Source organism: Lathyrus oleraceus, chromosome 5 (assembly GCF_024323335.1).
Source record: "Lathyrus oleraceus cultivar Zhongwan6 chromosome 5, CAAS_Psat_ZW6_1.0, whole genome shotgun sequence".
Classification (NCBI taxonomy): Eukaryota; Viridiplantae; Streptophyta; class Magnoliopsida; order Fabales; family Fabaceae; genus Lathyrus; species Lathyrus oleraceus.
In genome coordinates, this window is record NC_066583.1 from 437,785,548 (window position 1) to 437,810,788 (window position 25,241).

A 25,241-nucleotide genomic window follows, 5' to 3' on the forward strand; every position below is an offset into this window, starting at 1 on the left:
TGGGAAGCTTTTCTTTGTATTATCTACTGATGTGGTTGAAGGACTTCTGAGTGTTTTTGTTTAGTTCTATGACCCCCTCTATCGGTGCTTCACTTTCCCTGATTATCAACTTGTGCCTACGTTAGAGGAGTATGTCCATCTCTTGGGAATACCCATATCTGACAAGGTACCCTTTAGTGGTTTGAAGGAGATTCCCAGATCTCATATCATAGCTGAAGCTCTTCATCTAAAGAAATTTGAGATTGGTGCTCATTTGGTGAAAAAAGGAGGTATTCTTGGGTTGACTTCTGAGTTCCTCATTGGTAAGGCTATTGTCTTTGCTCAAGCCGATAGTATGGATGCTTTTGAAGCCATCTTTGTATTGCTCATCTATGGTCTAACTTTGTTCCCTAACATTGACAGTTTTGTTGATGTTAACGCCATTAGAATTTTCTTGATTGGGAATCATGTTCCTACTCTGTTGGGTGACATGTATTACTCTTTGCATTTGAGAAACTCTAAAGGTGGTGGGACTATTGTGTGATGTGTTCCTCTTCTATACAAGTGATTTAATTTGCACTTGCCTCATACGTCTACTTTCTTGGAGAACAAACAATGTCTACGGTGGTCTGAGAGACTAATGTCTCTCACTAATGATGATATTGCTTGGTGTGATTTTGCATTGAGTAGTGTGGATATTATTGACAATTGTGGTGAATTCTCTAATGTGCCTCTCAATGATACACCAGGAGGAATCAACTACAACCCTGCTTGGAAGAAGATTGTTGATCAACTAGTCCTTGAGAAGGCTCAGATGAAGACATCCTTTGAGTCCGATATTCGACGCATCTGGAGGAAGTACGCACTCGCATCCAGATCATCGGATACCTTTGCTAAGGGATCCTTAGGATGGTTAGTTTCCTTTTCTCTTGTATTTGTACTTTGGTTTCTGAAATTGTACTCAGTGTAATCTGTTGTACCCCAAAATTTGTCCTCCTCTTTCTTACCTATGCATCCAATCACTTGATCAAGAGGTGACTTGCATACATTCATAATTCATCCACATGTATCATTCATCATGGATTTAGAAGAAACTTGGGCTCATAAAGCTAGGGCCTGTATAGATATCAAAACTCAAGGGCATGGTCTAATCACATCATCAGCATGAGGGATGTGAAGCCCTAATGATGGTGGTGAAGGTTTGATTTCAACAAAGGTGTGACTAGACAATCTAGGGCCTTCAAAGCCCTAATTCCTCAAGGCATGACTTCATGGGGCTTCCTCACCCCTTATCTTGGTCTTCAAAGCCCTAATCAGAAGATGGGGAATCAGATGAACTTGGTGGCTTCATTGGGCATTCATGACCCTTCAATCTTCACCCTTTGTTATTTTTGCTTGGCCTAACCCTTCTTGGAGCATTGGTCTTGGTCCCAAGTCCATGATTCTACTCACATGGTTGTGGATATACCTTTGGTCCTGATCATCTGAACAACCAAACTCCTTGTGTTTCAAGCCACTTGTTGGTCATGCCATTGGTTCATGGACATTATGTCAAAACCCTAACCTTATGGTCTCATTTGATGGCCTTGTTCATGTACATTATCAGTCAAGTTATTTTTCAAAAGTCCAACATCCAAGTCATAAAACAAAACAATTTGGAAACCAACTTCAAACCATTTGTTAATCCATTTCAATCTATTTCATATCATTGTAAACCATTACATGTGATTCAACATAAGAAAATACAAAATTTGACATTTTTGACCAATTGTTGACTTTGGTCAACAATTGACTTTTTGGTCAACTTTGACCAAAGTCAACCCAAATTCCCTAAGCCCTAAAATCATACATAATCATCCATTCAATGTCCATTTACAAGAAAAATACAAAAAAAATGAACTCTGACCAATTGTTGACTTTGGTCAACTTTGACCAAAGTCAACCCACCCATCTTTTGACCATCCAAAACCTAATCTAGCCTTTTCCTTGATTCTTCATCCAATTTCCATGTTTGGTTGTGCTTTCTCTTGTTTGCTTCATTTCCAAGTAAGTGGTTTCATGATTCAACCTCATATTTTGGCTTGTCAACCCTTGGTCTTGTTCTGCCCCAAACCAAGTCCTAATGGCTCTTACACAACACTACACAACACAATTTGATCCATCATTCTTTTCTTAGCTCAAGGGCAACATGGAAAACCAATAGAGTGCAAGAATTCACCACATGGTAGTCCATTATGCAGCAGTTCTGGCCATGTTGCTGCAGTAGGCCATTTAGCAATCCTGTAGTATACCATGATTAGCTACATGTACCTTGGGCCTTATCACAAACCTGCAAGCAGAAAGATCCAGAACCAAGTGAATCACCTACCAGACCATGAACCATTTGAAGCAAGTCCATTTGAACCAACATGTGCTACCTTGACTGACCAGCACCACATCATTTGGCAAGAATCTATGACAGGGTAACATCCAAATCTATGGTCACAAGGAGGAACAGGGCATTTGTTCCACAACATGAACATCGAGTTGCATTGCCTTCCTTGGACCAGTTTGAAGCACATCATAGCAACCTACCAGGTGTCGTACCTCGGAAAAATGGGGATACGACCTAAGCGAAACGCGATCGCACGCTCGCAATGATGGACTGAACAAAGTCGCCACCGAACATTATTTATTCCTAAAAAGGAAAGGGGAAATATCGATAAAACCCAAGACAAAACGACAATGATTATGGTCGTCGCAACCAAATCAGGGTTCGGGAGTCGATTACGTGAGGGGAAGGTATTAGCACCCCTCACGTCTGTTGTACTCAACGGGAACCATTAGATTAGTTGTGCGCATTAATGTTAGTTTAAAATGTTAGGCTTTTCAAGTTATTAAGTGGGAAAGAAAGAAAGGAAGAGAGGAGAATATTTTTGGATTTTTGACGAAGGACTAAACCTAAGTTTTTTATTAGTGGGCCTGACAAGATTTACAAATCCTGCTCCTACGTATCTCAATAGAGAAATCAAGGCTTACGTAGTTTTGGGTAGAAAAATGTTTGTTTGTTGGTCGATTTTAGTGAAAGCTACTTTGTGTCAAATCGACGAAAACATTGTTGGACTACCCAAAACAGGTGGAAAAACATTGCCTTGCATTGTTTTGAAACAAAGTACCGTTCGTTTGAGAAAAGGTTTAAGAGTCAATCGCACGGTGGCGAGAAAAGAAATTGATTGGTTTGATGTGTTTTGAGTAATGGCGAGAACTTGGATGGGCGAGATATCCATCTCGAATCCTAGTCTCAGGAGTACGTGGTATCCACCACGTTCCATTTCCATCTTATTTGTAAAAGTGTTTAATAAGAATTAAGTGTTATTGAATTTGATTGAGAAAGGGTTTGAAGAAACCGCATTGACAATTTTAAATGATGGCGAGAGCTAAGATAAGTGAGGCATCCACCTCGAATCTTAATCTCAGGAGTGCACGGTATCCACCATGTTCCATTTCCATCTTTATTGAAAAGTGTTTAGATAGGAATTAAGTATTTTGAGTTTTGTTGTGAAAATGACTTGACATTAGATCAAGCATTTGATGAGCGATTGAGAAAGATTTGAATGAGTGTTTGAGAGAAAACAAAGTAGATAAATTTGGATGATGGCGAGAGCTAGGATAGGCGAGACATCCATCTCGAACCTTAGTCTCAGGAGGGCGTGGTATCCACCACGTTCTATTTCCATCTTTATTGAAAAGGTCTTGAATATGAATTAATATTTTTGAGTTTTTATTATGAGAAATGGCTTGATGTTGGATCAAGCATTTGATGAAGGTTTGAAAGAAATGGAATGGAATGGGAGGAATAAATACATTGATTTGTTTATTGAGAAAATACTCGACGTTGGATCGAGTCTTATTTTTGATCTTTTGGAAATGGTTGATTTTATTCTTGTGTTAGTAGCTAACTAAACAGTCAAACAAATAAAGAAATGAAAAGCAGTAAATTACACATCGGGGGAGTGGGGTACATTTTGTCAAATGGGGATTCAAAGTACTGGAATAATTAAATCGGGCCCAAACAACAAATAATGCAATGTATGAGTGTAAGTGCAAGAGAACTGTCTAGTTGTAAGAAGGCCCAAGAGTAAGCCATGTGAAGAAAATAAATAACACAACAAGTTATATTTACAACACACTTAAAAATTAAATCGAAAAAAAAGTAAGATCGGGATTTGCACAGGTGGAAATTGAGGGACACACAAAACCTAAATAATGTGCTCAAAGTCGGTTTGCACATATTGACAACAATTGAAATGTCATATGTGATTAGTCAAAACACGGCGAAATACTATCACTATATCGATAAAAATAATCATGGATAAATAACAAAAAAAATGCGAAATCCATAAATTAAGAATCGATGTTTAAACAATAAATCAAGGACAAACATTAAAATCAACAAGTGTCTAGAAAATGAGAATAATAATAAAAAAAATAAAAGGAGTAAAATAATAAAAATAAAATACATAGAAAAATGAAAACAAAATGGAAAATGTAAGAAATGGGGTACAAGGTATCAAACCCGTACCCTAGGACTTGCCAACCCACAGCCTTACCAACTCAACCAAAGTCATTTGTTGATATTAACTTGTATTCATTAATATATATATTCAAAACATGCATTGCATTGATTAAAAAAAACAAGTTAACAAACTAGAAGCATTAGCAGCAGACATGAACCAAACGGAAAATAGGAAACCACTGATTACCTACTAAGTTGAAGACGGAAGGAGTTACAAACGTTGGTGAGCTACTTAAAAACCGCGTTGCCGTGAGTTGGCTTTTTCACCGAGTCATGTAGCTTTGACCTTCAAGCGTTAATCCGGCGCAAAGAGTATGGCATGGGGATTCAACTGGCAGATGGTGATAACGGTGACGGAGTTTCACGGTAGCTGGTTCAAAACGAAAATGGAAGGGGTGGTTCAACGGTAGGGTTTTCTTTGTGTGAACGGTCTTCTTTTTCCTCTAGGGTTTTTCGGCTCTTCCTTCATGAACAATGGCCACCTATTATATATGAATGATAATCCTTTTTCTCTGCTATGTAGTGGAGGTTGTTCATACGGAGGTTGGGAAGTTTTGTCCTCATCCCCAGTTGGTGGTCCCTCCCTCAATTCTCTTCATTTCCAAAACTTCATTGCTGGTAAGAAAAATTTCACCACTGTAACTCACTTAATTGAAAAATTTGTTTTGGAATTAACTGATTTTGTGTGTTATGTGTTGCAGCAGTCCTGCTAGTAAATTGAATGATGCTTTGGCATGGTTTTCACATGACTTTGGGTGCGATTCGTTCGGAGGAAAAATGTTACGGCATTGGCTTTTTACTGTGAATCAAATATTTTTCTCGGTACTCCACATTTCCAGGATTCGAATTGTAGAGCTTCCTGTAGATAGTGTCAGACCCAGACGAAAGGTTATGTGCCATAAGGTTCAATCCGTCCATATAGAACGCCTTGGATGGATAATGAAGAACTCGATTTGCTTTATTAAAAAATTTAGCTCCAAATGAAATGGGTCACAAACTGGAAAGTCCTTCAGATGATGCTTGGTATCTAAAACAGTAATGAGGGGCAGCCGTGATATTTGAGAGATTCTCATATGACCCTCCATGAAATGACTGTAAAGAAATGCCTTCCTTGCAAATAATCCTCCAATGAGACACTCTGCTCAGTGCTACTGATAGAAACTGCATCATCCTCCAAGTCTAGCAAAGTAAGGTTAAGGTGGGACTGGATATTTGTTCGAACTGGTTCCTCGTCAAATCCATCATGTATCTCTGATGCACAAACTTCTTGTTCTTCCCATCTTGTTACTTCTTCATCACCATGAAGAAGTTTCAATATAACTCGGATTTGAGGTCGCAATCTAGGAACTCGTCTAATACAAAGAGTAGCAGCTAAAACCATTCTCTTGATATGGCAATCATTGTATTTACTGCCAAGGCTTGGGTCAAGCAACTAGGAAATCTTCCCACTTTTCAAGATTGATGTTGCCCACATAACAAGGCTCTCTTGGCCCTTTGGAGATTCATTGTTAATGGGTTTCCTATTGGATAGAAGCTCAAGGAGTACAACACCAAATGCATATACATCAATTTTTATCAGTAACTCTACCGTGCATAAAATATTCATGAGCTAGGTACCCAAATGTTCCGGCAACATCAGTACAAATAATATGAGAAGAAGAAGAACCCCAACTAGCCAGTCCAAAATTTGAGAGCTGAGCCTCAAAATCATCTGAAAGAAGGATATTGGAAGATTTGACATCCCTATGGATTACAGCTCGGGCACAGCCATTATGCAGATAATCCAAGGCCTCGGCTACACCCACAACCACTCGGTACCTCTCTTGCCAGCCAAATGAATTATAGTTAATTCTGTTACCGTGAAGGTTTTCTTCTAGGCTTCCTCTTGATAAAAAATCATAAACCAGTAATAAATGGTTTCCCTCTAAACAAAAACCAGATAGAGATATTGTGTTCTTATGATGCAAAGTTGTAACAATCTCAACTTCTTGAGCGAACTCTTTTACCATATTCTCCGACGGTTTCAAAATTTTCACAGCCAATTCCTTGCCTTCGGGAAGACACCCTCTGTAAACATCACTACTGCCACCTTTTCCAACCAAATTATTGGATGAGAAGTTTACAGTTGCAGCAACAAGTTCCTACAAACTATACAATCTACAAGAATCCGAGTACTTCTCCCGTAAAACCAACAATTCTTCAGGAAGGCTACCTGCACCACTGCAATGGCTGGGAGGAGGTAAGATGATAGCAAATCCAAACGGCACAATGGCACCACTCTCCCCATCCAGGGTAGACTCATCAATTTGATCAATATTAATCTGTTTATGATCTCGATAGACTACAGCTGAAGAATGACTGCTGGAATGTCGTATTTCCCGTTGAAAAACAAAAGTATTTTTTGGTGAAGACTTGGATATATGCTTTTTATGCTGAAATACATTGTGAATGAGTGACCAACTAGGTTTTGTCTGTTTAGAATTACCCACCACGGAATCATCGTCAAGCTTTTGAAACAATACCATAGCAAGCGGGTTTTCCGTTTCACAATCATCAAGCAAGTCCCCTTGATTATATTCAGCTTTCGAAATCTCTCGCAGAGCACAACTTTCACAATTCTTCACACTTTTATTAGTAAAAATCACCAACGACCTTGATGATAAATCTGGACCTTCGTGCAATTTGAACTATCTCGTAAAAGCCTTCAGTACCCGCTCTCTGTAAGATGCATCAGAGTTAACGCCAACATATAGAAATTTATCAAAACGACCAGGGTGAAGAAGTGTGGGGTCTATCAAGTCTTCTCTATTACTTGCACCTATAATAAATAGATCCTGTGTTGAATCACTTAAGCCGTCAATTTCTGCAAGAATCTGCGAAACCACTATGTCCATAACACCCCCAGAATCTCTGGAAGCTCCCCGAGCAGGTGCAAGAGAGTCCAGCTCATCAAAGAAGATGACACATGCACGGGCTGATCGGGCCTTCTAAAAAATTTCTCGAACATTCTTCTCAGACTCGCCTATGTACATGTTGATCAGTTCAGGACCCTTCACACTAAGAAAGTTTAAGGAACACTCAGTAGCAACAACTTTTGCTAATAATGTTTTGCCAGTTCCAAGGGGACCATACAAAAGAACACCCGACCGCTTGCGTAGCCCAGATGCAAATAGATCTTTATGCAAGAGAGGCAACTGAACAGTATCCAGGATTGATTTTTTTGACATCTTCAAGCCCACCAACATCGTCCCATTTTACGTTTGGAACCTTTGGAGTGCCCAATGCTGACACATTTCTTTTCTTTGATCGTTCCAAAGCATTCACCAAGTCTTCTTTCCCAGGTTTTTGAGCTGAAACTTCTGACTCGTTGTTGTCCCCTGCCACCTTTGAACTAAAAGAACTATCTGCACCTTCGGGTTCAACTTTCTCTACTTCGGCATTGCTGCTGGGAAATAAGTTGGCACCAGCATCTGTAATTAAAGCACACATATCCTTGGGCATGAAACCAGATGTCTGTCCAATTATTTCTTTTGCAAAACCCTCTAAATCAGTATTAGAGTGGAGTCCATAAATATTTTCCGGTGAGTGAAATAGCATCTCAGCCCTTTGCTCTTCTATCAAAGGCCCCATTTTCGTTTCATGGCTAAAGCAGCGTCTGATGGTTGAAGGTAGACCCTCTGAACTATCAGCTGCAGCAATCAACAGGACCTGAGTTTTGTCTGACCTGTGCAGAAGCAGTAAGAGATCTAGAACTAGTTATTGCTGGCGGTCCAGATGAAAATACATTTTGACCTGCAGGTCCAGAAGATGTCATCCCATTGGATATCATGTTTGACATGTGAATGGCAACAAGAGTTTGACCCATTGATGGAAGTCCCATAGAAGTTCCGCCACTTAAAGCAGCAGAGTTCATTACCTGCCGTGGTTGAGAGAGATTATTCAAAATGTTCACATTTGCTTGAGCTTGATTCACAGGACGTGGCTGCAACATTGACACTATTGGCTTTGTATCCTGTGCATTTTCATTACTTGTCATAATATCTTGAGAAACAGAAGACGGAGAAGATGTCTACAAGCTTGGAACTCCTTGAACAGTACTAGTAGGACGTGCAACTGACGAATTATGATGAAAAGCTGACCCAATTACCATGGAAGTTACGGGAACTGGTTCCACTTTAACAGTAGCAGGAGTTACAGTCCCAACAGGTATTGGTTGTCGGTTTGCAATAGATCCATTCACTGATGGTAATGTAGTTGGGGGGTGCCCCCATAACTGGTATTGTAGATGCAGAATCTACTTTCACAGGACTTTGATTTGAAGGCAAGTTTGCTTCAGAACGACTGAAGGCGCCACGGGCTTCCCTGAAACCTTCTGATATTAAAACAAGGAAATGAGTGGTTTTAGCATCAACTGGTGGATCAGCAGCTCTATTATTTCATTTTCCCGCACTGTAAATGGCTTTAACTTTGGGAAGTTGTTTTGGGCAGATGATCGATAGAGAAATAGAAAGCTGCGGAAACGCTTTAGCAACAACTTCAGTGTCATATAGCTGGTTCTCGATGCTTGATACACTAGTGCAAGCTTTACTTGTATAATGTGAGCTTTATTTGAGGTTTGTCTGCGAAGAGGCTGGTGTGAAATATCTTTGTTCATGTTGAATTATTGCAAATCTGTAGACAACCAAGTTTGACCGCACCAACATCCTCGTAGGAAATTTGATAGGGAGCCTTCATCAGAATCATTGCGGAAGCTTGAAGAGCAAGGGGTCAATATTTCTAAGCACCATAAGCAGACCATTCAGTATATACTGCCACACGAACATGAAAAGCTTTCATAAGTGGAATCATTGGTTGTCGACGGAGCAACTGCTATTCCGCTGCCAATGGTGAAATCTTTACTTGGGCCATACATGGTCTTCTTGTCTTCTACCGTTAATGGCTATGAAGGAACCGAACACTCTTTGTTGCTAAAACTTGTACGGAAACTCGGATACGGTTATAAACAACACATCAACAATAGCATGATGCAATACTCATATTGCAGCCCTGTCATTGCCATATTCTAACTTTGTTAAGAATGTGTGATTGGGCCTAACTCAACCCTAAAAAACCGGTTAGTAGAGTGAGGATTGCCTCCATTTATAAACACATGTTCAGACCATATATTGTCTGATGTGGGACTCTTAACACACCCCCTCACGCCCAGGACTGGACATCTGGAGCATGAAAATAAATGGTGGGTGGCCCGATAGCGGAAACTGTCGCAACCTAAAAAAGGAGATGCGAAAAAAACAACTGGAGAGAAAGAAATGACAGAAGAGTCTCCACCGTGCGTTAATTATCCCAAAGGAGGGAAAGGAAACGCTCGAAGTAAACCTGGAAAAAAAGGAAAGGAAAAGACAAGGTCTCGTAACCAAATCTTGGGTTCGGGAGTCGATTATGCGAAGGGAAGGTATTAGCACCCCTACGCATCTGTAGTACTCTACGGGATCCACTTTTGTTGTTCTTGTCTAAAGGGTGTGGGTTTATCTAATGTACTATTTGCTAAAAGAGGGGTCAAAAGAAAATGACTCGCACGGATGTCGCATCCACTACATACGTATCTCATCTGAATATGAGAATCAGAGTCTTCGTAGCTCGGCTACCTATGGGCTAAAGGGGAGTGTGCTCGCTAAGACATCGCGTCTTATGCCTACGTATCTCATTTGGAATGAGAATCAGAGCAAACCGTAGTTCGGCTAACTACGGGTTAAGGGTTGTGTTTTTTAGATGAACGACGTTACTACGCAATCTACCGGATGCTCGACCTTTGGAGACTTACTCGCCTGTAGTAGAAGGAGTTAACGTGTTCTTAGGAGAAGAAAAATCAATGAGTTTGCTTGGGTTTTAGGAATGCTCATGCAAAAAAGGAAGTCCTAGACGAAGGAACAGTGCTACCTTAATTGACATGCAAACGAGAGACTATACGAAGCCTAGCAATCCTATGGGGAGACCATCACACCATACAAAACAAACATGCATAAAGTAAAATGCCACCAAGGGGGCTCAACCCTACATGGGTAGGGCTTTAGTCAAGAGGGGTCATATCAACCTCGACAAAAAAGCCATGGAATAGGTAATCAAATGGGCTCTTAACCACTGACATTGAACGTCAGGGTGAGCAGATCAAAAGGGTAATGAGGATAAGACCTCATAGATCTTAACCCTGGACAGGGTGAGCTCATGACAAAAAGTGGGGATTCAGAAAGGTGGAACCCTCTCCACTGACTGACCAGACAAAAGATCTTGGGCTTTTGTTCTGAAGCATCAGCACGTAGTGCGAGCATAAAGAACGACACATTGAATAACGGGGGATTGATTACTAATCCCTTTTATCCGTCAATTGCCTCTTCGTGGGGGTCTTTAGCACTGGTGCCTCCTTTTGGAGGTCTTTGGGCACAAAAGTAAATAAACAAAAGAAAACATTGCCTCCTATCGAGGTCTTCCAGCTAAGAAAGCGGTAAAATGCAGGAAAGATAAAGGGATTAAGAGGTCTACCACACGGATAAAGATCCGAAGTAATAACAGCTAAAGAAATAAGAAACCCAGAGATCTCTCGAGCTGGCACCATCAAAGAAAGCAAGTCAATATAGGTAATCAGAATAAATCTCCAAATGGTATCCCACAAATAAAGTGGAATGCCAAGCAAGCTATCCTTTCAGGAGTCATGTGAGCCCTCACAAAAAAACTCGACAAACAGGTTAGAATAACAAGATGGGGTGCAATCAAGAGTTGCACCGAATAAGAGAATCAAAATATAACCACATGAATCATGCCATTAGAGTTCACAAAAAGCTCACAAAAAGCAACCAGGGATAGGAGGCATATAGCTCTTGTCATACAAATGCATCAAAAGGGTATCAAAACTCAAAGTCATGGGCAAGGATCCACACATCGAGACATGACGTACCTACTGATTGGAGAGATCGATTGAAATTGAATTGCACCCTTGGCTTTGCAGAATAATCTTAGGGTTTATATGAGAGGGAATTGGTTCTTTGCAGATGAGTTCTCTTTAGTCTCTGGAGGTTGCTCTGACTTAATTAGAATCTCTCTAGGGTTTTGTTCCAAGGAAACTTCAGAGTGTTTTCAGCTTTCACCAATTCTCCCTCTCTTTCTTTCTTTTTCCTTTACTGAAATTTCAGAATTTATAACCTGATTTTCGTGGCTTTGTGGGCTCAAATGAGAGAGGTCCAAGTCCAAGATTTTTCTGTTATATTTTATTTATTTATTTATTTATTTATTTATTATTTTCTTTTTCTTTTTTCGTATTTTTTTTCTTTTTTTTTAAAACGCGTGGGCTTCGCCTAGCGAGCATGACAGTTCAAGAAATTCACCTGAGCGTAGGTGATTCTGGTGGCTTTTCTTGGGACTCGCTAGGCGACCCATTCTGCTCGCCTAGCGAGCATGACAGCTCATGAATAAACTTTTGCTCCTTCAAGATTAACATTTTGACTGATGAATAGACCCCATTTGAACATGTTGGAAGTATCTCAAGCCATTCCCTTGTGTTGACTGATCACCCAGATAGGACCCACAAAGTGTCTTGGATGATATTCAAGCTACTTGGATCTAATTCCGATTGACATGATGAAATGCAATATGAAATGTTAAATGACCTAAAAATGAATGCATGAATGAGGGGGACAAACTTTGAGGTATTACAGTTGCCCCTATTCAATCAACTGGAGACCCGAAAAGAAGATAGCAGCGGCTTTCGCACTTTCGAGGTATCAAGGGATTGAATACAATAAAAGCCCGAAAGTTTGCACTGAAGTGAAGTGAAGTAACAATGCCTGTCAGAATCGGCAAAGAGGTGGTCTTGAAAGAAGAATCCGTCTGGTACGGTGAGAGTCAGTTTGAATACCGAAAAAGAATGTTAACCTGGATACCAAAATAAATGGTAACACAGAAATAACCATGGCCTGAATGCCGCTCATCAGTCTGAATACTGGAAATGACTTCGATCTGAACATCGGAAGATATGAGATTATTAATATTGGTCTGAACACCGAGAGGCTGGCCTGAATGCCACAAGTTGCGTCGACCTGAATGTCGGAAACTTCTTCGATCTGAACATCAGAAAACTGGCCTGAACGCCACTTCGATCTGAATATCAGAGAATTGGCCTGAATGCCACTTCGATCTGAATATCGGAAAATTGGTTTGAATGCCATAAGTTGCATCGACCTGAACGTCGGAAACTTCTTCGATCTGAACATCGGAAAACTGGCCTGAACGCCACTTCGGTCTGAATACCGAAAACTGGCCTGAATGCCACTTCGGTCTGAATACCGGAAACTGGCCTGAATGCCACAAGTTGCATCGACCTGAACGTCGGAAACTTCTTTGATCTGAACATCAGAAAACTGGCCTGAACGCCACTTCGGTCTGAATACCGGAAACTGGCCTGAATGCCACTTCGGTCTGAATACCAGAAACTGGCATGAATGCCACAAGTTACATCGACCTGAACGTCGGAAACTTCTTCGATCTGAACATCGGAAAACTGGCATGAACGCCACTTCGGTCTGAATACTGGAAACTGGCCTGAATGCCACTTCGGTCTGAATACCGGAAACTGGCCTGAATGCCACAAGTTGCATCGACCTGAACGTCAAAAACTTCTTCGATCTGAATATTGGAAAACTGGCCTGAACGCCACTTTGGTCTGAATACCGGAAACTGGCCTGAATGTCACTTCGGTCTGAATACCGGAAACTTCATGCCTGTCAGCATAGGCAGAAATAGGGAAAGATAATAGAGGCGACGCATGGGCCAATGACACATGCTGGGGATAATAAAGGTAAGTCATGAACAATCTTCAGTCTGAGTACTAGAAACAACTTCTGGCTTATCACTTGGGATACCGAGAATGTTTTATGCTTACATGCGTATGTTTGAATTTTTCAATGGCGTAATGCTCCATGAAAATGGAAATTCTACGCGATTTGGGAGGATGCAATGCAATATGATTCTACATGCAGGGATGTGAAATGCTGGGTAGAATGCCAAGCCGAGGCAAGGGAATCTGCTGGGGAAATGATCACCATCTTCTAGACCCTGGCAAGGCTGTTGGGGAGGCACAACACAAAGAACTCTATGGGGAAATGACCCGCCACACGGTGTTCTAGCAATGACGAAATACCGAGACTCTGACTGGGGAGAGAACGACATTGAAAACCTGTTGTTGGGGAAAGCGATAGTGGTTTTGGAAACCATAATCTGCGAGAGAGACGACTTAGCAGGGGAAGCAAACACCGATACGGTACCGAGATTCTGCTTCAAGGAAAGAGACCATGGATCTGGCATTGAACCCTGAGGAGCAGCCGCTTCTGCTGGGAAGATACAGTCTGGCACTATCAACTCCGCTGGGGATATATAGTCTGGCATTGTCAACTCTACTAGGGCATGTATATTCTGAAACAACCGCTTGGGGGAGGTACAGCAGTGAGAGCCTGCTGGGGATCAAAGAATCAAATGCTCTGATCAGCTCTGCAGGGATAAGATACCAACTTCGACTGTTGGGGGAAAACATTCGTGATCATCGGCTGGGAACCTTAAGGAAATGCCCCGAGGGTACCTGTTCTGAATAAACGATCTAAAGCACTTAACATTTACAGCAATTTTAAATGTTTATTAAGCATGTACCTGTAAAGCTCTTATGTTTCATGATGCAATGTTTATCAATAATTCGGACGTCATTTTTGCAAACAAAACAGTAAAATGAAAATGAAAACAGAGATATACTGAATAACATGATTTTATTGATTGAATGGCCTCTGAATAGGCATTTACATCAGGAAGCAATCCCTGGAAAGAGGTAATCGCACAAAAGATAAAAACAGAAATTAATCTAATGGCAATGTGAAATGGATTTCTATTGGGTTCCAATTCTGCTATGACTTGCTCGTCTTCAAGATCCTCCAGATGATCAACTTTCTGAAAAGAGTGATTGGACTGTTTCCTATCCTTCAAAAGTTTCCAGTCATTGACACGAGATGAGATTCAGAACTACTCAGAACGCAGTCATTCGTTTAATCCCTAACTTTTGCCTGGATCGCCCTTTTCGGGTTTTCAATCCACCGGGATACCCATTTTTGCCTAAGTTGCCTTTTCAGGTTTTCAACTTACCGGGTGTACGATCTTTTCATTTTTAATCCCTAATTTTTGCCCGAACCTTTTCATTTTCTTGGTTCGTCGGGATGCCCATTTTTTCCTGGACTATTCTTTTTACTGTCCAGCGGGTCTATTTTATGCGAAGTATCTTTTAACTGCATCTGAGTTCACAGGGGAAGTGAAGTTTTCACCATCCATAGTTGCAAGCATTAAGGCTCCACCATCAAAAACCTTGGTGATGATATACGGTCCATCATGGTTAGGAGTGCACTTGCCCCTGTGATCTGTCTGAGGAGGAAGGATCTTTTTCAACGCCAAATCTCCGACCTGGAAGCATCGAGGACGCACTTTCTGATCAAAGGCTCTCTTCATCCGACTCTGATACAACTGCCCATGACAAATGGCTGCCATTCGTTTCTCTTTGATAAGAATCAACTCATTGAACCTTGTCTGAATCCATTCAGCTTCGTCTAACTTGACATCCAACAGGACTCTTAGAGAAGGAATCTCCACTTCATCAGGTAGGACTGTTTCCATACCATACACATGGGAGTAAGGGGTTACCCCGGTCGATGTACGTACTGAAGTACGGTACCCATCCAAGGCGAAGGGTAGCATCTCATGCCAATCTCTGTACGTAACGACCATCTTCTGCACAATCTTCTTTATGTTCTTATTTGCCGCCTCAACAACACCGTTCATCTTAGGGCGGTAAGGGGAAGAATTGTGATGCTGAATGTTGAGGTTCTGGCACAACTCCTTCATCATTTTGTTATTGAGATTAGAACCATTATCAGTAATGATTCTTTCAGGAATCCCATAACGACAAATGATTGCTTTCTTAATGAATCGGGCAACCACATGTCTGGTGACATTCGCAAATGATGATGCTTCGACCCACTTGGTGATATAGTCAATGGCAACAAGGATGAAGCGATGCACATTGGAGGCGGTCGGCTCAATCTTTCCAATCATATCAATGCCCCACATAGCAAAAGGCCACGGCGAAGACATCACATTCAAAGGATTTGGCGGCACATGCACCTTATCAGCATAAATCTGGCATTTATGACACTTCCGAGCATATTTGAAACAATCAGATTCCATGGTCATCCAGTAATATCCCACTCTCAACAATTTCTTAGCCATCGCATGTCCGCCGGCGTGAGTACCAAAGGAGCCTTCATGAATTTCCTACATTAACATGTATGCTTCGTGTCTATCCACGCACCGGAGCAAAACCATGTCGAAGTTCCTCTTATACAACACATCGTCTTTGTTCAAGAAGAAACTGCTTGCCAATCTTCTCAAAGTCTTTCTATCATTGTTGGATGCCCTTGCAGGGTACTCTTGATTCTTCAGAAAGCACTTGATGTCGTGATACCAGGGCTTGTCGTCAACTACCAGTTCAGCAGCAAACACATACGCGGCCCTGTCGAGGCGCATCACATCGATCCTAGGAGCGTGGTTCCACCGAATCACGTTGATCATGGAGGATAGGGTGGCAAGAGCATCTACCATCTAGTTCTCATCACGAGGTATGTGATACAGCTTTACTATTGTGAAGAAAGTCAATAGTATTCTCGTGTAATCTCTGTAAGGGACCAGATTGGGCTGGAGGGTGTTCCAATTACCATTCACTTGATTGATCACTAGAGCTGAATCTCCGAAGATGTCCAGAGTCTTGATTCTCAAATCAATGGCTTGCTTAATACCCAAGATACATGCTTCATACTCAGCTTTATTATTTGTGCACTCAAAAGTCAAACGAGCGGTGAAAGGCATGTGGGCACCTTTCGGAGTAGTAATGACAGCACCAATTCCACTTCCTCTAGCATTGACAGCCCCATCAAACAACAAAGTCCACTTTTCGTCTGGATCAGGTCCCTCCTCAACAACTGGCTCTTCACAGTCTTTCATCTTGAGGAACATGATGTCTTCATCTGGAAAATCAAACTTCATCGGCTCATAATCATCAATCGGTTGCTGAGCAAGATAGTCTGACAGAATACTCCCTTTGATGGCTTTCTGGGATGTATACTGGATATCTTACTCTGTCAATACCATTTGCCAACGAGCAACCCTTCCGGTGAGAGCTGGCTTCTCGAATATGTATTTGACTGGATCCATCTTGGAGATCAATAAGGTTGTGTGAGACAACATGTATTGTCTCATAGCAACCCATGCAAGTGCACAACACGTCTTTTCAAGCATCGAGTATCTCGACTCGCAATCTGTGAATTTCTTACTCAGGTAGTAGATGGCATGCTCTTTCCTACCTGTCTCGTCGTGTTGACCGAGAACAGATACCATGGAATTGTCTAGTACTGTCAAATACATAATCAGCGGTCTCCCTGGGACCGGAGGCATAAGGATAGGAGGATTCTTCAAATACTCTTTTATCTTCTCGAAAGCCCTTTGGCAATCATCATTCCACCTGATAGCCTGATCTTTTCTCAACAATTTGAATATTGGCTCGCACGTGGCTGTTAGGTGAGAGATGAACCTTGCAATGTAGTTCAACCTCCCTAAGAAACCACATACTTGTTTCTCTGTTCTTGGCTCAGGCATTTCCTGTATCGCTTTCACTTTGGCCGGATCCACCTCAATCCCTTTTTCACTAACAATAAAACCCAGTAATTTTCCAGATCTCACCCCAAAAGTACACTTGTTCGGATTAAGCCTCAGCTTGAATTTTCTCAAACGCTCAAACAATTTCTGCAAATTCACCAAATCTTCTTCTTCCGTCTGAGATTTGGCAATCATATCATCAACATAAACCTCGATTTCATGATGAATCATATCATGGAAAAGAGTCACCATCGCTCGTTGATATGTTGCTCCGGCATTTTTCAGACCAAACAGCATCACCTTGTAGCAGAAGATGCCCCGTGGGGTTATGAATGTTGTCTTCTCCATGTCTTCTGGTGCCATCTTAATTTGATTATAGCCAGAAAAGCCATCCATGAAGGAGAATACCGAGAACTGGGCTGTGTTATCCACAAAAACGTCGATGTGTGGTAATGGGAAATCATCTTTAGGACTAGCTCTGTTCAGATCTCGGTAGTCAACACACATCCGTACCTTTCCATCCTTCTTAGGTACTGGAACGATATTTGCAACCCATGGCGGATAATTTGTGACTGCTAGAAACCCTGTATCCAACTATTTTTGCACTTCTTCCTTTATCTTGACAGCCATCTCTGGTCTTGTTCTTCTGAGCTTCTGCTTGACTGGAGGACAACCTTCTTTGAGAGGCAAACGGTGTACCACAATATTTGTGTCAAGCCCTGGCATGTCCTGATAAGACCAAGCGAAGATGCCAACATATTCTTGCAGCAATTTAATCAGCCCCTTCTTCACATTATCTTCCAAAGCAGCCCCTATCTTGATTTCTCTCTTGGCGTCCTCGGTGCCGAGATTAATCACTTCAACAGACTCTTGGTGCGGTTGAATGCCCCTTTCCTCCTGTTTTAATAACCTGGTAAGTTCTTCAGGGAGTTCACAGTCTTCATCACCCTCTTCTTCAGCTTGAAAGATTGGATTTTCAAAGTCGAAGCGAGCCATAGCAGAACCGTTATCAATAGGATCCGGTGATGTGCATCTGCACGAGTGATGGTATGTGCTTATGAGTGTGAAAAAAGAGTAAAAACTAAACAAAACATTGCCAAATATTTTTTGATTTTTGAAAACTGCAAAGACAGAAAGACAGTGAACAAAATATTTGAATGCAAAAAGACATCCTTTATTTATGATAAAAAATGCAGGTATCCACATAGATGAGCCCTACAATGAGTCATTACGCCTTGGGCGGAATGTAAGACTTGGATATGCATGAACAAACAAAGAAAATTACTCCTCCAGAAAAGTGACTTGGACAATCTCCTCAGAAGACCAATTGTTGATGACTTCACCTGGGATCCTCGGACGCACCCAATTATCGATGTCGCAATCGCTATCCCCATCTTCATCGTTGACCGCAGAGACCTGGCCATACTGAATGATACCAGCACTGGAGAAAGTAATCGGCCCCTGACGAGTCTGAAGTGCTGAAGTACACACATCCGAAACATTGGAACCAAGTTCAACAAGTACATCAGAATCAAACGCCATGTTTGGAATATCAGCGACAACATCATCATGGATCACAGAATCAGTAGGATCAACATCTGCGAATTCATTAGTAGCATCTTCAAACACTTCTACCTCAACCCCTTCCGCGGACTCTTGGACAGACAAATCTTCAACCTGGAGGAAACCTTTGTCGAGCAAGACCTGAATACCCTGCTGTAGCTTCAAACAACCTCCACTCTGAGTAGCACAATCCAAACAAACCTTCCCACAACCGGGGAAAACATCGGCCTTCAACAAGTATCCCTTGATATCCGACAACGGAGTCTTCAGCTTCAACGTATCTTTGACGGATCTGGCTTCCCCTTCCGTCATATTAACATTTGCACCACCATGATGGGGCATGGGATTGTTGACGACATTCGGAGCCGGTGCAAGGTCGATGGCCTTTGAATCTATGAGGTCCTGAACTACGTGCTTAAAAGCTTTGCAGTTCTCAATATTATGGCCAGGTGCCCCAGAGTGGAAGCTACACCTAGCGTTGGCATCGTAACCCATCGGAAGTCTACCAACAGGAGGAGCCAGAGTGCGTAACTGCACAAGTTGTAGTTGTTGAAGACTAGAAAGTTGTTGAGCGTACGACATTGGAAGAGTGTCGAAACGCCGGTCCATCATCCTTTGCCTCTGTTGATAGGCGGGTTTGTTACCCGGTTGTTGTGGTTGGTACTGAGCTGGTTGACGCTGTGGTTGTTGTTGTTGTAGTGGTGTTGCAGCTGGAATGGTCACAGCCGCAACATACGGTTGCTGATGATAGTTCTGAAAGTTATTCCTCCAGTTATCCCTATTCTGATAAGAAGATATGGCACTTGCATCCCCTTCTCTCCTCTTCTGTCCCTGAATGAACGGCTTATTCACCCTTGATAAAGATCCACCTCCACTCTGGGTCTTGTATGTCTTAAGGTAATTCTCCACTCTCTCTCCGGTAGAGACTACATCAGCAAAGTTGGAGGCATTGCAACCCACCAGGCGCTCCAAATAAGGCCCGGGCAGAGTGTTCATGAACATGTTAGCCATTTCCTTCTCCAACATAGGAGGTTGAACACGGGAAGCTGTCTCCCTCCAGTGTTGAGTCTATTCCCTGAAGCACTCATTGCCTTTAAGAGATAGATTCTGAAGTTGAGTTCTGTCCGGAGCCATGTCTGCATTATACTGATACTGCTTCACGAAAGCCTCAGCCAAATCCCTCCAGCAGCGGATGTGGGCTCTGTCCAGCCTCATATACAATTCCAGGGATGCCCCAGCTAGGCTTTCCGGGAAAAAGTACATAAGCAACTTTTCATCGTCAGAGTATGCAACCATTTTACGGAAGTAGGCTTGCACATGGGTCTTCGGGCAAGAGTTGCTGCTGTATTTGTCGAATATTGGGACCTTGAATTTCGGTGGCACCCTCACGCCTGGGACCAATCCCAAGTCAGCAACGTCTACTCCCAGAGGATTCTGTCCTTCCACTGCCTTCAACCTCTCTTCCAGTCTCCGAAACATAGGGTCCATACCATGACTCATTCCAAAGTCTTCCTGAAGCAAGGGGAACTGATCCTCCTGGTCATCATGGACGGGTTATTGACCGGAGGTGACAAGTAGGATTGGGGTAGGCCCCGGTCCACTGGGTCCGTTAACCTCTCCAGCTGGAGGATCTGTCAACGTCTCTGGTTGAGTAGTGGCGGGATTCCTCTGCATCATCTTCCTGAGCTCTTGCTGTCCCTGAGCCACCCCTTGAACCACATCCATGAATTGGTTCATGCGGATCTTCATCTCGGCGAGCTCTGCTTGTAGGCTTTCCATTGCTCTCTGGTGGTTTTTGTGGGTACCGTACCGGTGAATGCCTGGGTCAACTGTCCTGCTAGTGGAACACCAAACAACTGAGAACACTGTGGCGGTACCTGTTATGCAAGAGATGCTGACGGATATGCCAATGCAATGACATGTTTATCAGTTCCAAAGGGTATTCTAACCCCTTGATTCCAATCTCACATTTGATAAATGGTGTAAGAAGAAAGCCCCGACTAGAATCAAGAAGAAGATATAAACCCCTGGGAATAGATAAACATGTGTTAAATGATATGAATGCGAAATGATGTGATGTAATGATGTGAATGCAAAATGATGTGATGCAATGATGTGAATGCGATGCAGTGACATGGGAATCAGGACTGCTGTATCCGCTTGAACATCTGTCAGGTTGCACTGTCTGAAGAGAAACCCACTGAAGAATGTAATACAAGATCAGAACTCTGCTCCAGAAAACCGGGTTAGTTGGAGGTTAAGGTTTCCTGAATTTAGCCCGCCCCTCACTGGTAGGTTCTAAGAACAGAAGTTTGTCAGCTTCGGCCCTTCAGTCGCGAATAATACGTTTACCACTGAAGGTTTGGCATTATTACGGAATAAAAGGCCTCCACTGACTCCCCTCAACAGGACATCCTAATAGCAAGTTCCCAGTCTCGGGGTCCTCGGATTGATCAGCGAGAATGCGCCCACCAGAGCTAACATAAATGCGTCTCGGAGGAGAGGCCTCAACTGAGTTCTCGGGAAATGGTCACCAGAGTCAACGATTTCTAGAGGAACATCATATCGTTATGGAACACCCATAGGACAGAATATATCCAAAAGAAACCTCGTCTGGGTGTGGGTCTTCATGAACGACTTAACGTAGCAACACGCCACGCAAGCCTCATGACTATCCACTCTAAAACCTGTGTGTACACTCAAGCCTGGGTAATGGGCTTATCTCTCATAGAACACCCCATCCCAACAAACAAACAAACCAACAGCAGAGCCAATAGATACAGCAATGATATGTACACAATGCAATAAAGCAGGTAAATGCTGAAAGATAAATAACTGTACAAAAGAATAAACACCCAATAAACAAAAAACCTACAAAAGCTAGGAGGGACTCGCTCAGGGAAACCAGGGTCCCTAGTAGAGTCGCCAGCTGTCGCAACCTAAAAAAGGAGATGCGAAAAAACAACCGGCGAGAAAGAAATGACAGAAGAGTCGCCACCGTGCGTTATTTATCCCAAAGGAGGGAAAGGAAACGCTCGAAGTAAACCTGGAAAAAAAGGAAAGGAAAAGACAAGGTCTCGCAACCAAATCTTGGGTTCGGGAGTCGATTATGCGAAGGGAAGGTATTAGCACCCCTACGCATCCGTAGTACTCTACGGAATCCACTTTTGTTGTTCTTGTCTAAAGGGTGTGGGTTTATCTAATGTACTATTTGCTAAAAGAGGGGTCAAAAGAAAATGACTCGCACGGATGTCGCATCCAATGCATACGTATCTCATCTGAATATGAGAATCAGAGTCTTCGTAGCTCGGCTACCTATGGGCTAAAGGGGAGTGTGCTCGCTAAGACATCGCGTCTTATGCCTACGTATCTCATCTGGAATGAGAATCAAAGCAAACCGTAGTTCGGCTAACTACGGGTTAAGGGTTGTGTTTTTTAGATGAACGACGTTACTACGCAATCTACTGGATGCTCGACCTTTGGAGACTTACTCGCCTGTAATAGAAGGAGTTAACATGTTCTTAGGAGAAGAAAAATCAATGAGTTTGTTTGGGTTTTAGGAATGCTCATGCAAAAAAGTAAGTCCTAGACGAAGGAACAATGCTACCTTAATTGACATGCAAACAAGTGACTATACGAAGCCTAGCAATCCTATGGGGAGACGATCACACCATACAAAACAAACATGCATAAAGTAAAATGCCACCAAGGGGGCTCAAACCTACATGGGTAGGGCTTTAGTCAAGAGGGGTCATATCAACCTCGACAAACAAGCCATGGAATAGGTAATCAAATGGGCTCTTAACCACTGACATTGAAGGTCAGGGTGAGCAGATCAAAAGGGTAATGAGGATAAGACCTCATAGCTCTTAACCCTGGACAGGGTGAGCTCATGACAAAAAGTGGGGATTCAGAAAGGTGGAACCCTCTCCACTGACTGACCGGACAAAAGATCTTGGGCTTTTGTTCTAAAGCATCAGCACGTAGTGCGAGCATAAAGAACGACACACTGAATAACGGGGGATTGATTACTAATCCCTTTTATCCGTCAATTGCCTCTTCGTGGGGATTAAGAGGTCTACCACACGGATAAAGATCCGAAGTAATAACAGCTAAAGAAATAAGAAACCCAGAGATCTCTCGAGCTGGCACCATCAAAGAAAGCAAGTCAATACAGGTAATCGGAATAAATCTCCAAATGGTATCCCACAAATAAAGTGGAATGCCAAGCAAGCTATCCTTTAAGGAGTCATGTGAGCCCTCACAAAAAAACTCGACAAACAGGTTAGAATAACAAGGTGGGGTGCAATCAAGAGTTGCACCAAATAAGAGAATCAAAATATAACCACATGAATCATGCCATTAGAGTTCACAAAAAGCTCACAAAAAGCAACCAAGGATAGGAGGCCTAAACCTCTTGTCAAACAAATGCATCAAAAGGGTATCAAAACTCAAAGTCAGGGGCAAGGATCCACACATCGAGACATGACGTACCTACTGATTGGAGAGATCAATTGAAATTGAATTGCACCCTTGGCTTTGCAGAACAATCTTATGGTTTATATGAGAGGGAATTGGTTCTTTGCAGATGAGTTCCCTTCAGTCTCTGGAGGTTGCTCTGAATTAGTTAGAATCTCTCTAGGGTTTTGTTCCAAGGAAACTTCAGAGTGTTTTCAGCTTTCACCAATTCTCCCTCTCTCTCTTTCTTTTTCCTTTACTGAAATTTCAGAATTTATAACCTGATTTTCATGGCTTTGTGGGCTCAAATGAGAGAGGTTCAAGTCCAAGATTTTTCTGTTATATTTTATTTATTTATTTATTTATTGATTGATTTATTTTTTATTTTTTTTATTTTTTTTTTCGTTTTTCATTTTCTTTTCTTTTTTTTTCTTTTTTTTTTCTTTTTTTTTTTTAAACGCGTGGGCTTCGCCTAGCGAGCATGACAGTTCAAGAAATTCCTCTGAGCGTAGGTGATTCTGGTGGCTTTTCTTGGGACTCGCTAGGCGATCCATTCTGCTCGCCTAGCGAGCATGACAGCTCATGAACAAACTTTTGATCCTTCAAGATTAACGTTTTGACTGATGAATAGACCCCATTTGAACATGTTGGAAGTATCTCAAGCCATTCCCTTATGTTGACTGATCACCCAGATAGGACCCACAAAGTGTCTTGGATGGTATTCAAGCTTCTTGGATCTAATTCCGATTGACATGATGAAATGCAATATGAAATGTTAAATGACTTAAAAATGAATGCATGAATGAGGGGGGAAAATTTTGAGGTATTACAGAAACCATAGTAGGTGGCCCACCGGATCTTAAACGAGGCTCTGGTACCATGTTAAGAATGTGTGATTGGGCCTAACTCAACCCTATAAAATCGGTTAGTAGAGTGAGGATTGCCTCCATTTATAAACACATGTTCAGACCGTATATTGTCCAATGTGGGACTCTTATCGAGCTGAGAGTTTATCAAGACCAGGAGAGAGATTGTGTACAAAACATGTGGACCCGAAGACTCGAGGAGGAATTGGGTGAAGTGGGGAATTGGGAAAAAGGATTGAATGAGGGATTTTATTGTTAAGGACAGATGAGGGCATGCGATTTATAAGGTAACATGTCGTTAGCACAACATCCCCCCAAAACCGAAGTGGAACATTACCATGGAGAAGTAGGGTCCGAGTGGTTTCTACAAGATGCCGATTTTTGCATTCGGCTACCCCGTTTTGTTGAGGTGTGTGAGGGCAAGATGTTTGATGGAGAATACCATTGCGTGACATAAAATTTTGAAATTGTTGGGATAAATATTCACGGGCATTGTCACTTCTTAAGGTACGGAGAGACACACCGAATTGAGTTCTTATTTCTTGATAGAATTGTTCAAAAATAGAAAATAATTCAGACCTATTCTTCATTCAAAATAACCACGTGCAACGTGAAAAATCATCAATAAAGGTGACAAAATACCTAGACTCAAGAGTAGAGACAGTACGCGAGGGACCCCAAACATCGGTGTGAACTAAAGAAAAAGGGGACGAAGCTCGTTTATTGACTCGATTGGGAAACTGACCACGAGTGTGTTTCCCTAGCTGACACGACTCATAATGTAAATTAGATACCTTCGATAAATTTGGCACCAACTTATGTAGTTTGGAAAGACTGGGATGACCTAACTGAGCATGGATAGTGAGTGGAGAATCTTTGGCTGAGCATGTCTGAGATGACACTTAGAGGTAATAAAGGCCTTGAGACTTACATCCGACACCAATCGTTCGTCCCGAACTCCGATCCTGCAGGGTAACATTATTGTTAGTGAAGGTGACACTACAATCAAGAGAACGAGTTAAACGACTGACTGAAAGTAAATTAAATGGACAATTAGGTACATAGAGGACAGAAGTAACAGAGAGAGAAGG

At 42.1% G+C, this 25,241-nt stretch overlaps 1 protein-coding gene and 1 pseudogene across 1 annotated transcript; both read right to left on the reverse strand.

Moving 5' to 3' along the window:
• Positions 1–5,370: 5,370 nt before the first annotated feature.
• LOC127081222 (protein kinase STUNTED-like) lies at positions 5,371–7,428 on the reverse strand (annotated as a pseudogene).
• On the reverse strand, positions 7,359–9,053 carry LOC127085302 (peroxisome biogenesis protein 6). The gene is made up of 2 exons (XM_051025827.1): positions 8,451–9,053; positions 7,359–8,326 (listed from the first exon to the last, which is right to left on the reverse strand). Exon 2 carries the CDS (start codon positions 8,162–8,164, stop codon positions 7,712–7,714), a length of 453 nt encoding a protein of 150 aa, XP_050881784.1. The 5' UTR covers positions 8,165–8,326; positions 8,451–9,053; the 3' UTR covers positions 7,359–7,711.
• Positions 9,054–25,241: the final 16,188 nt, after the last annotated feature.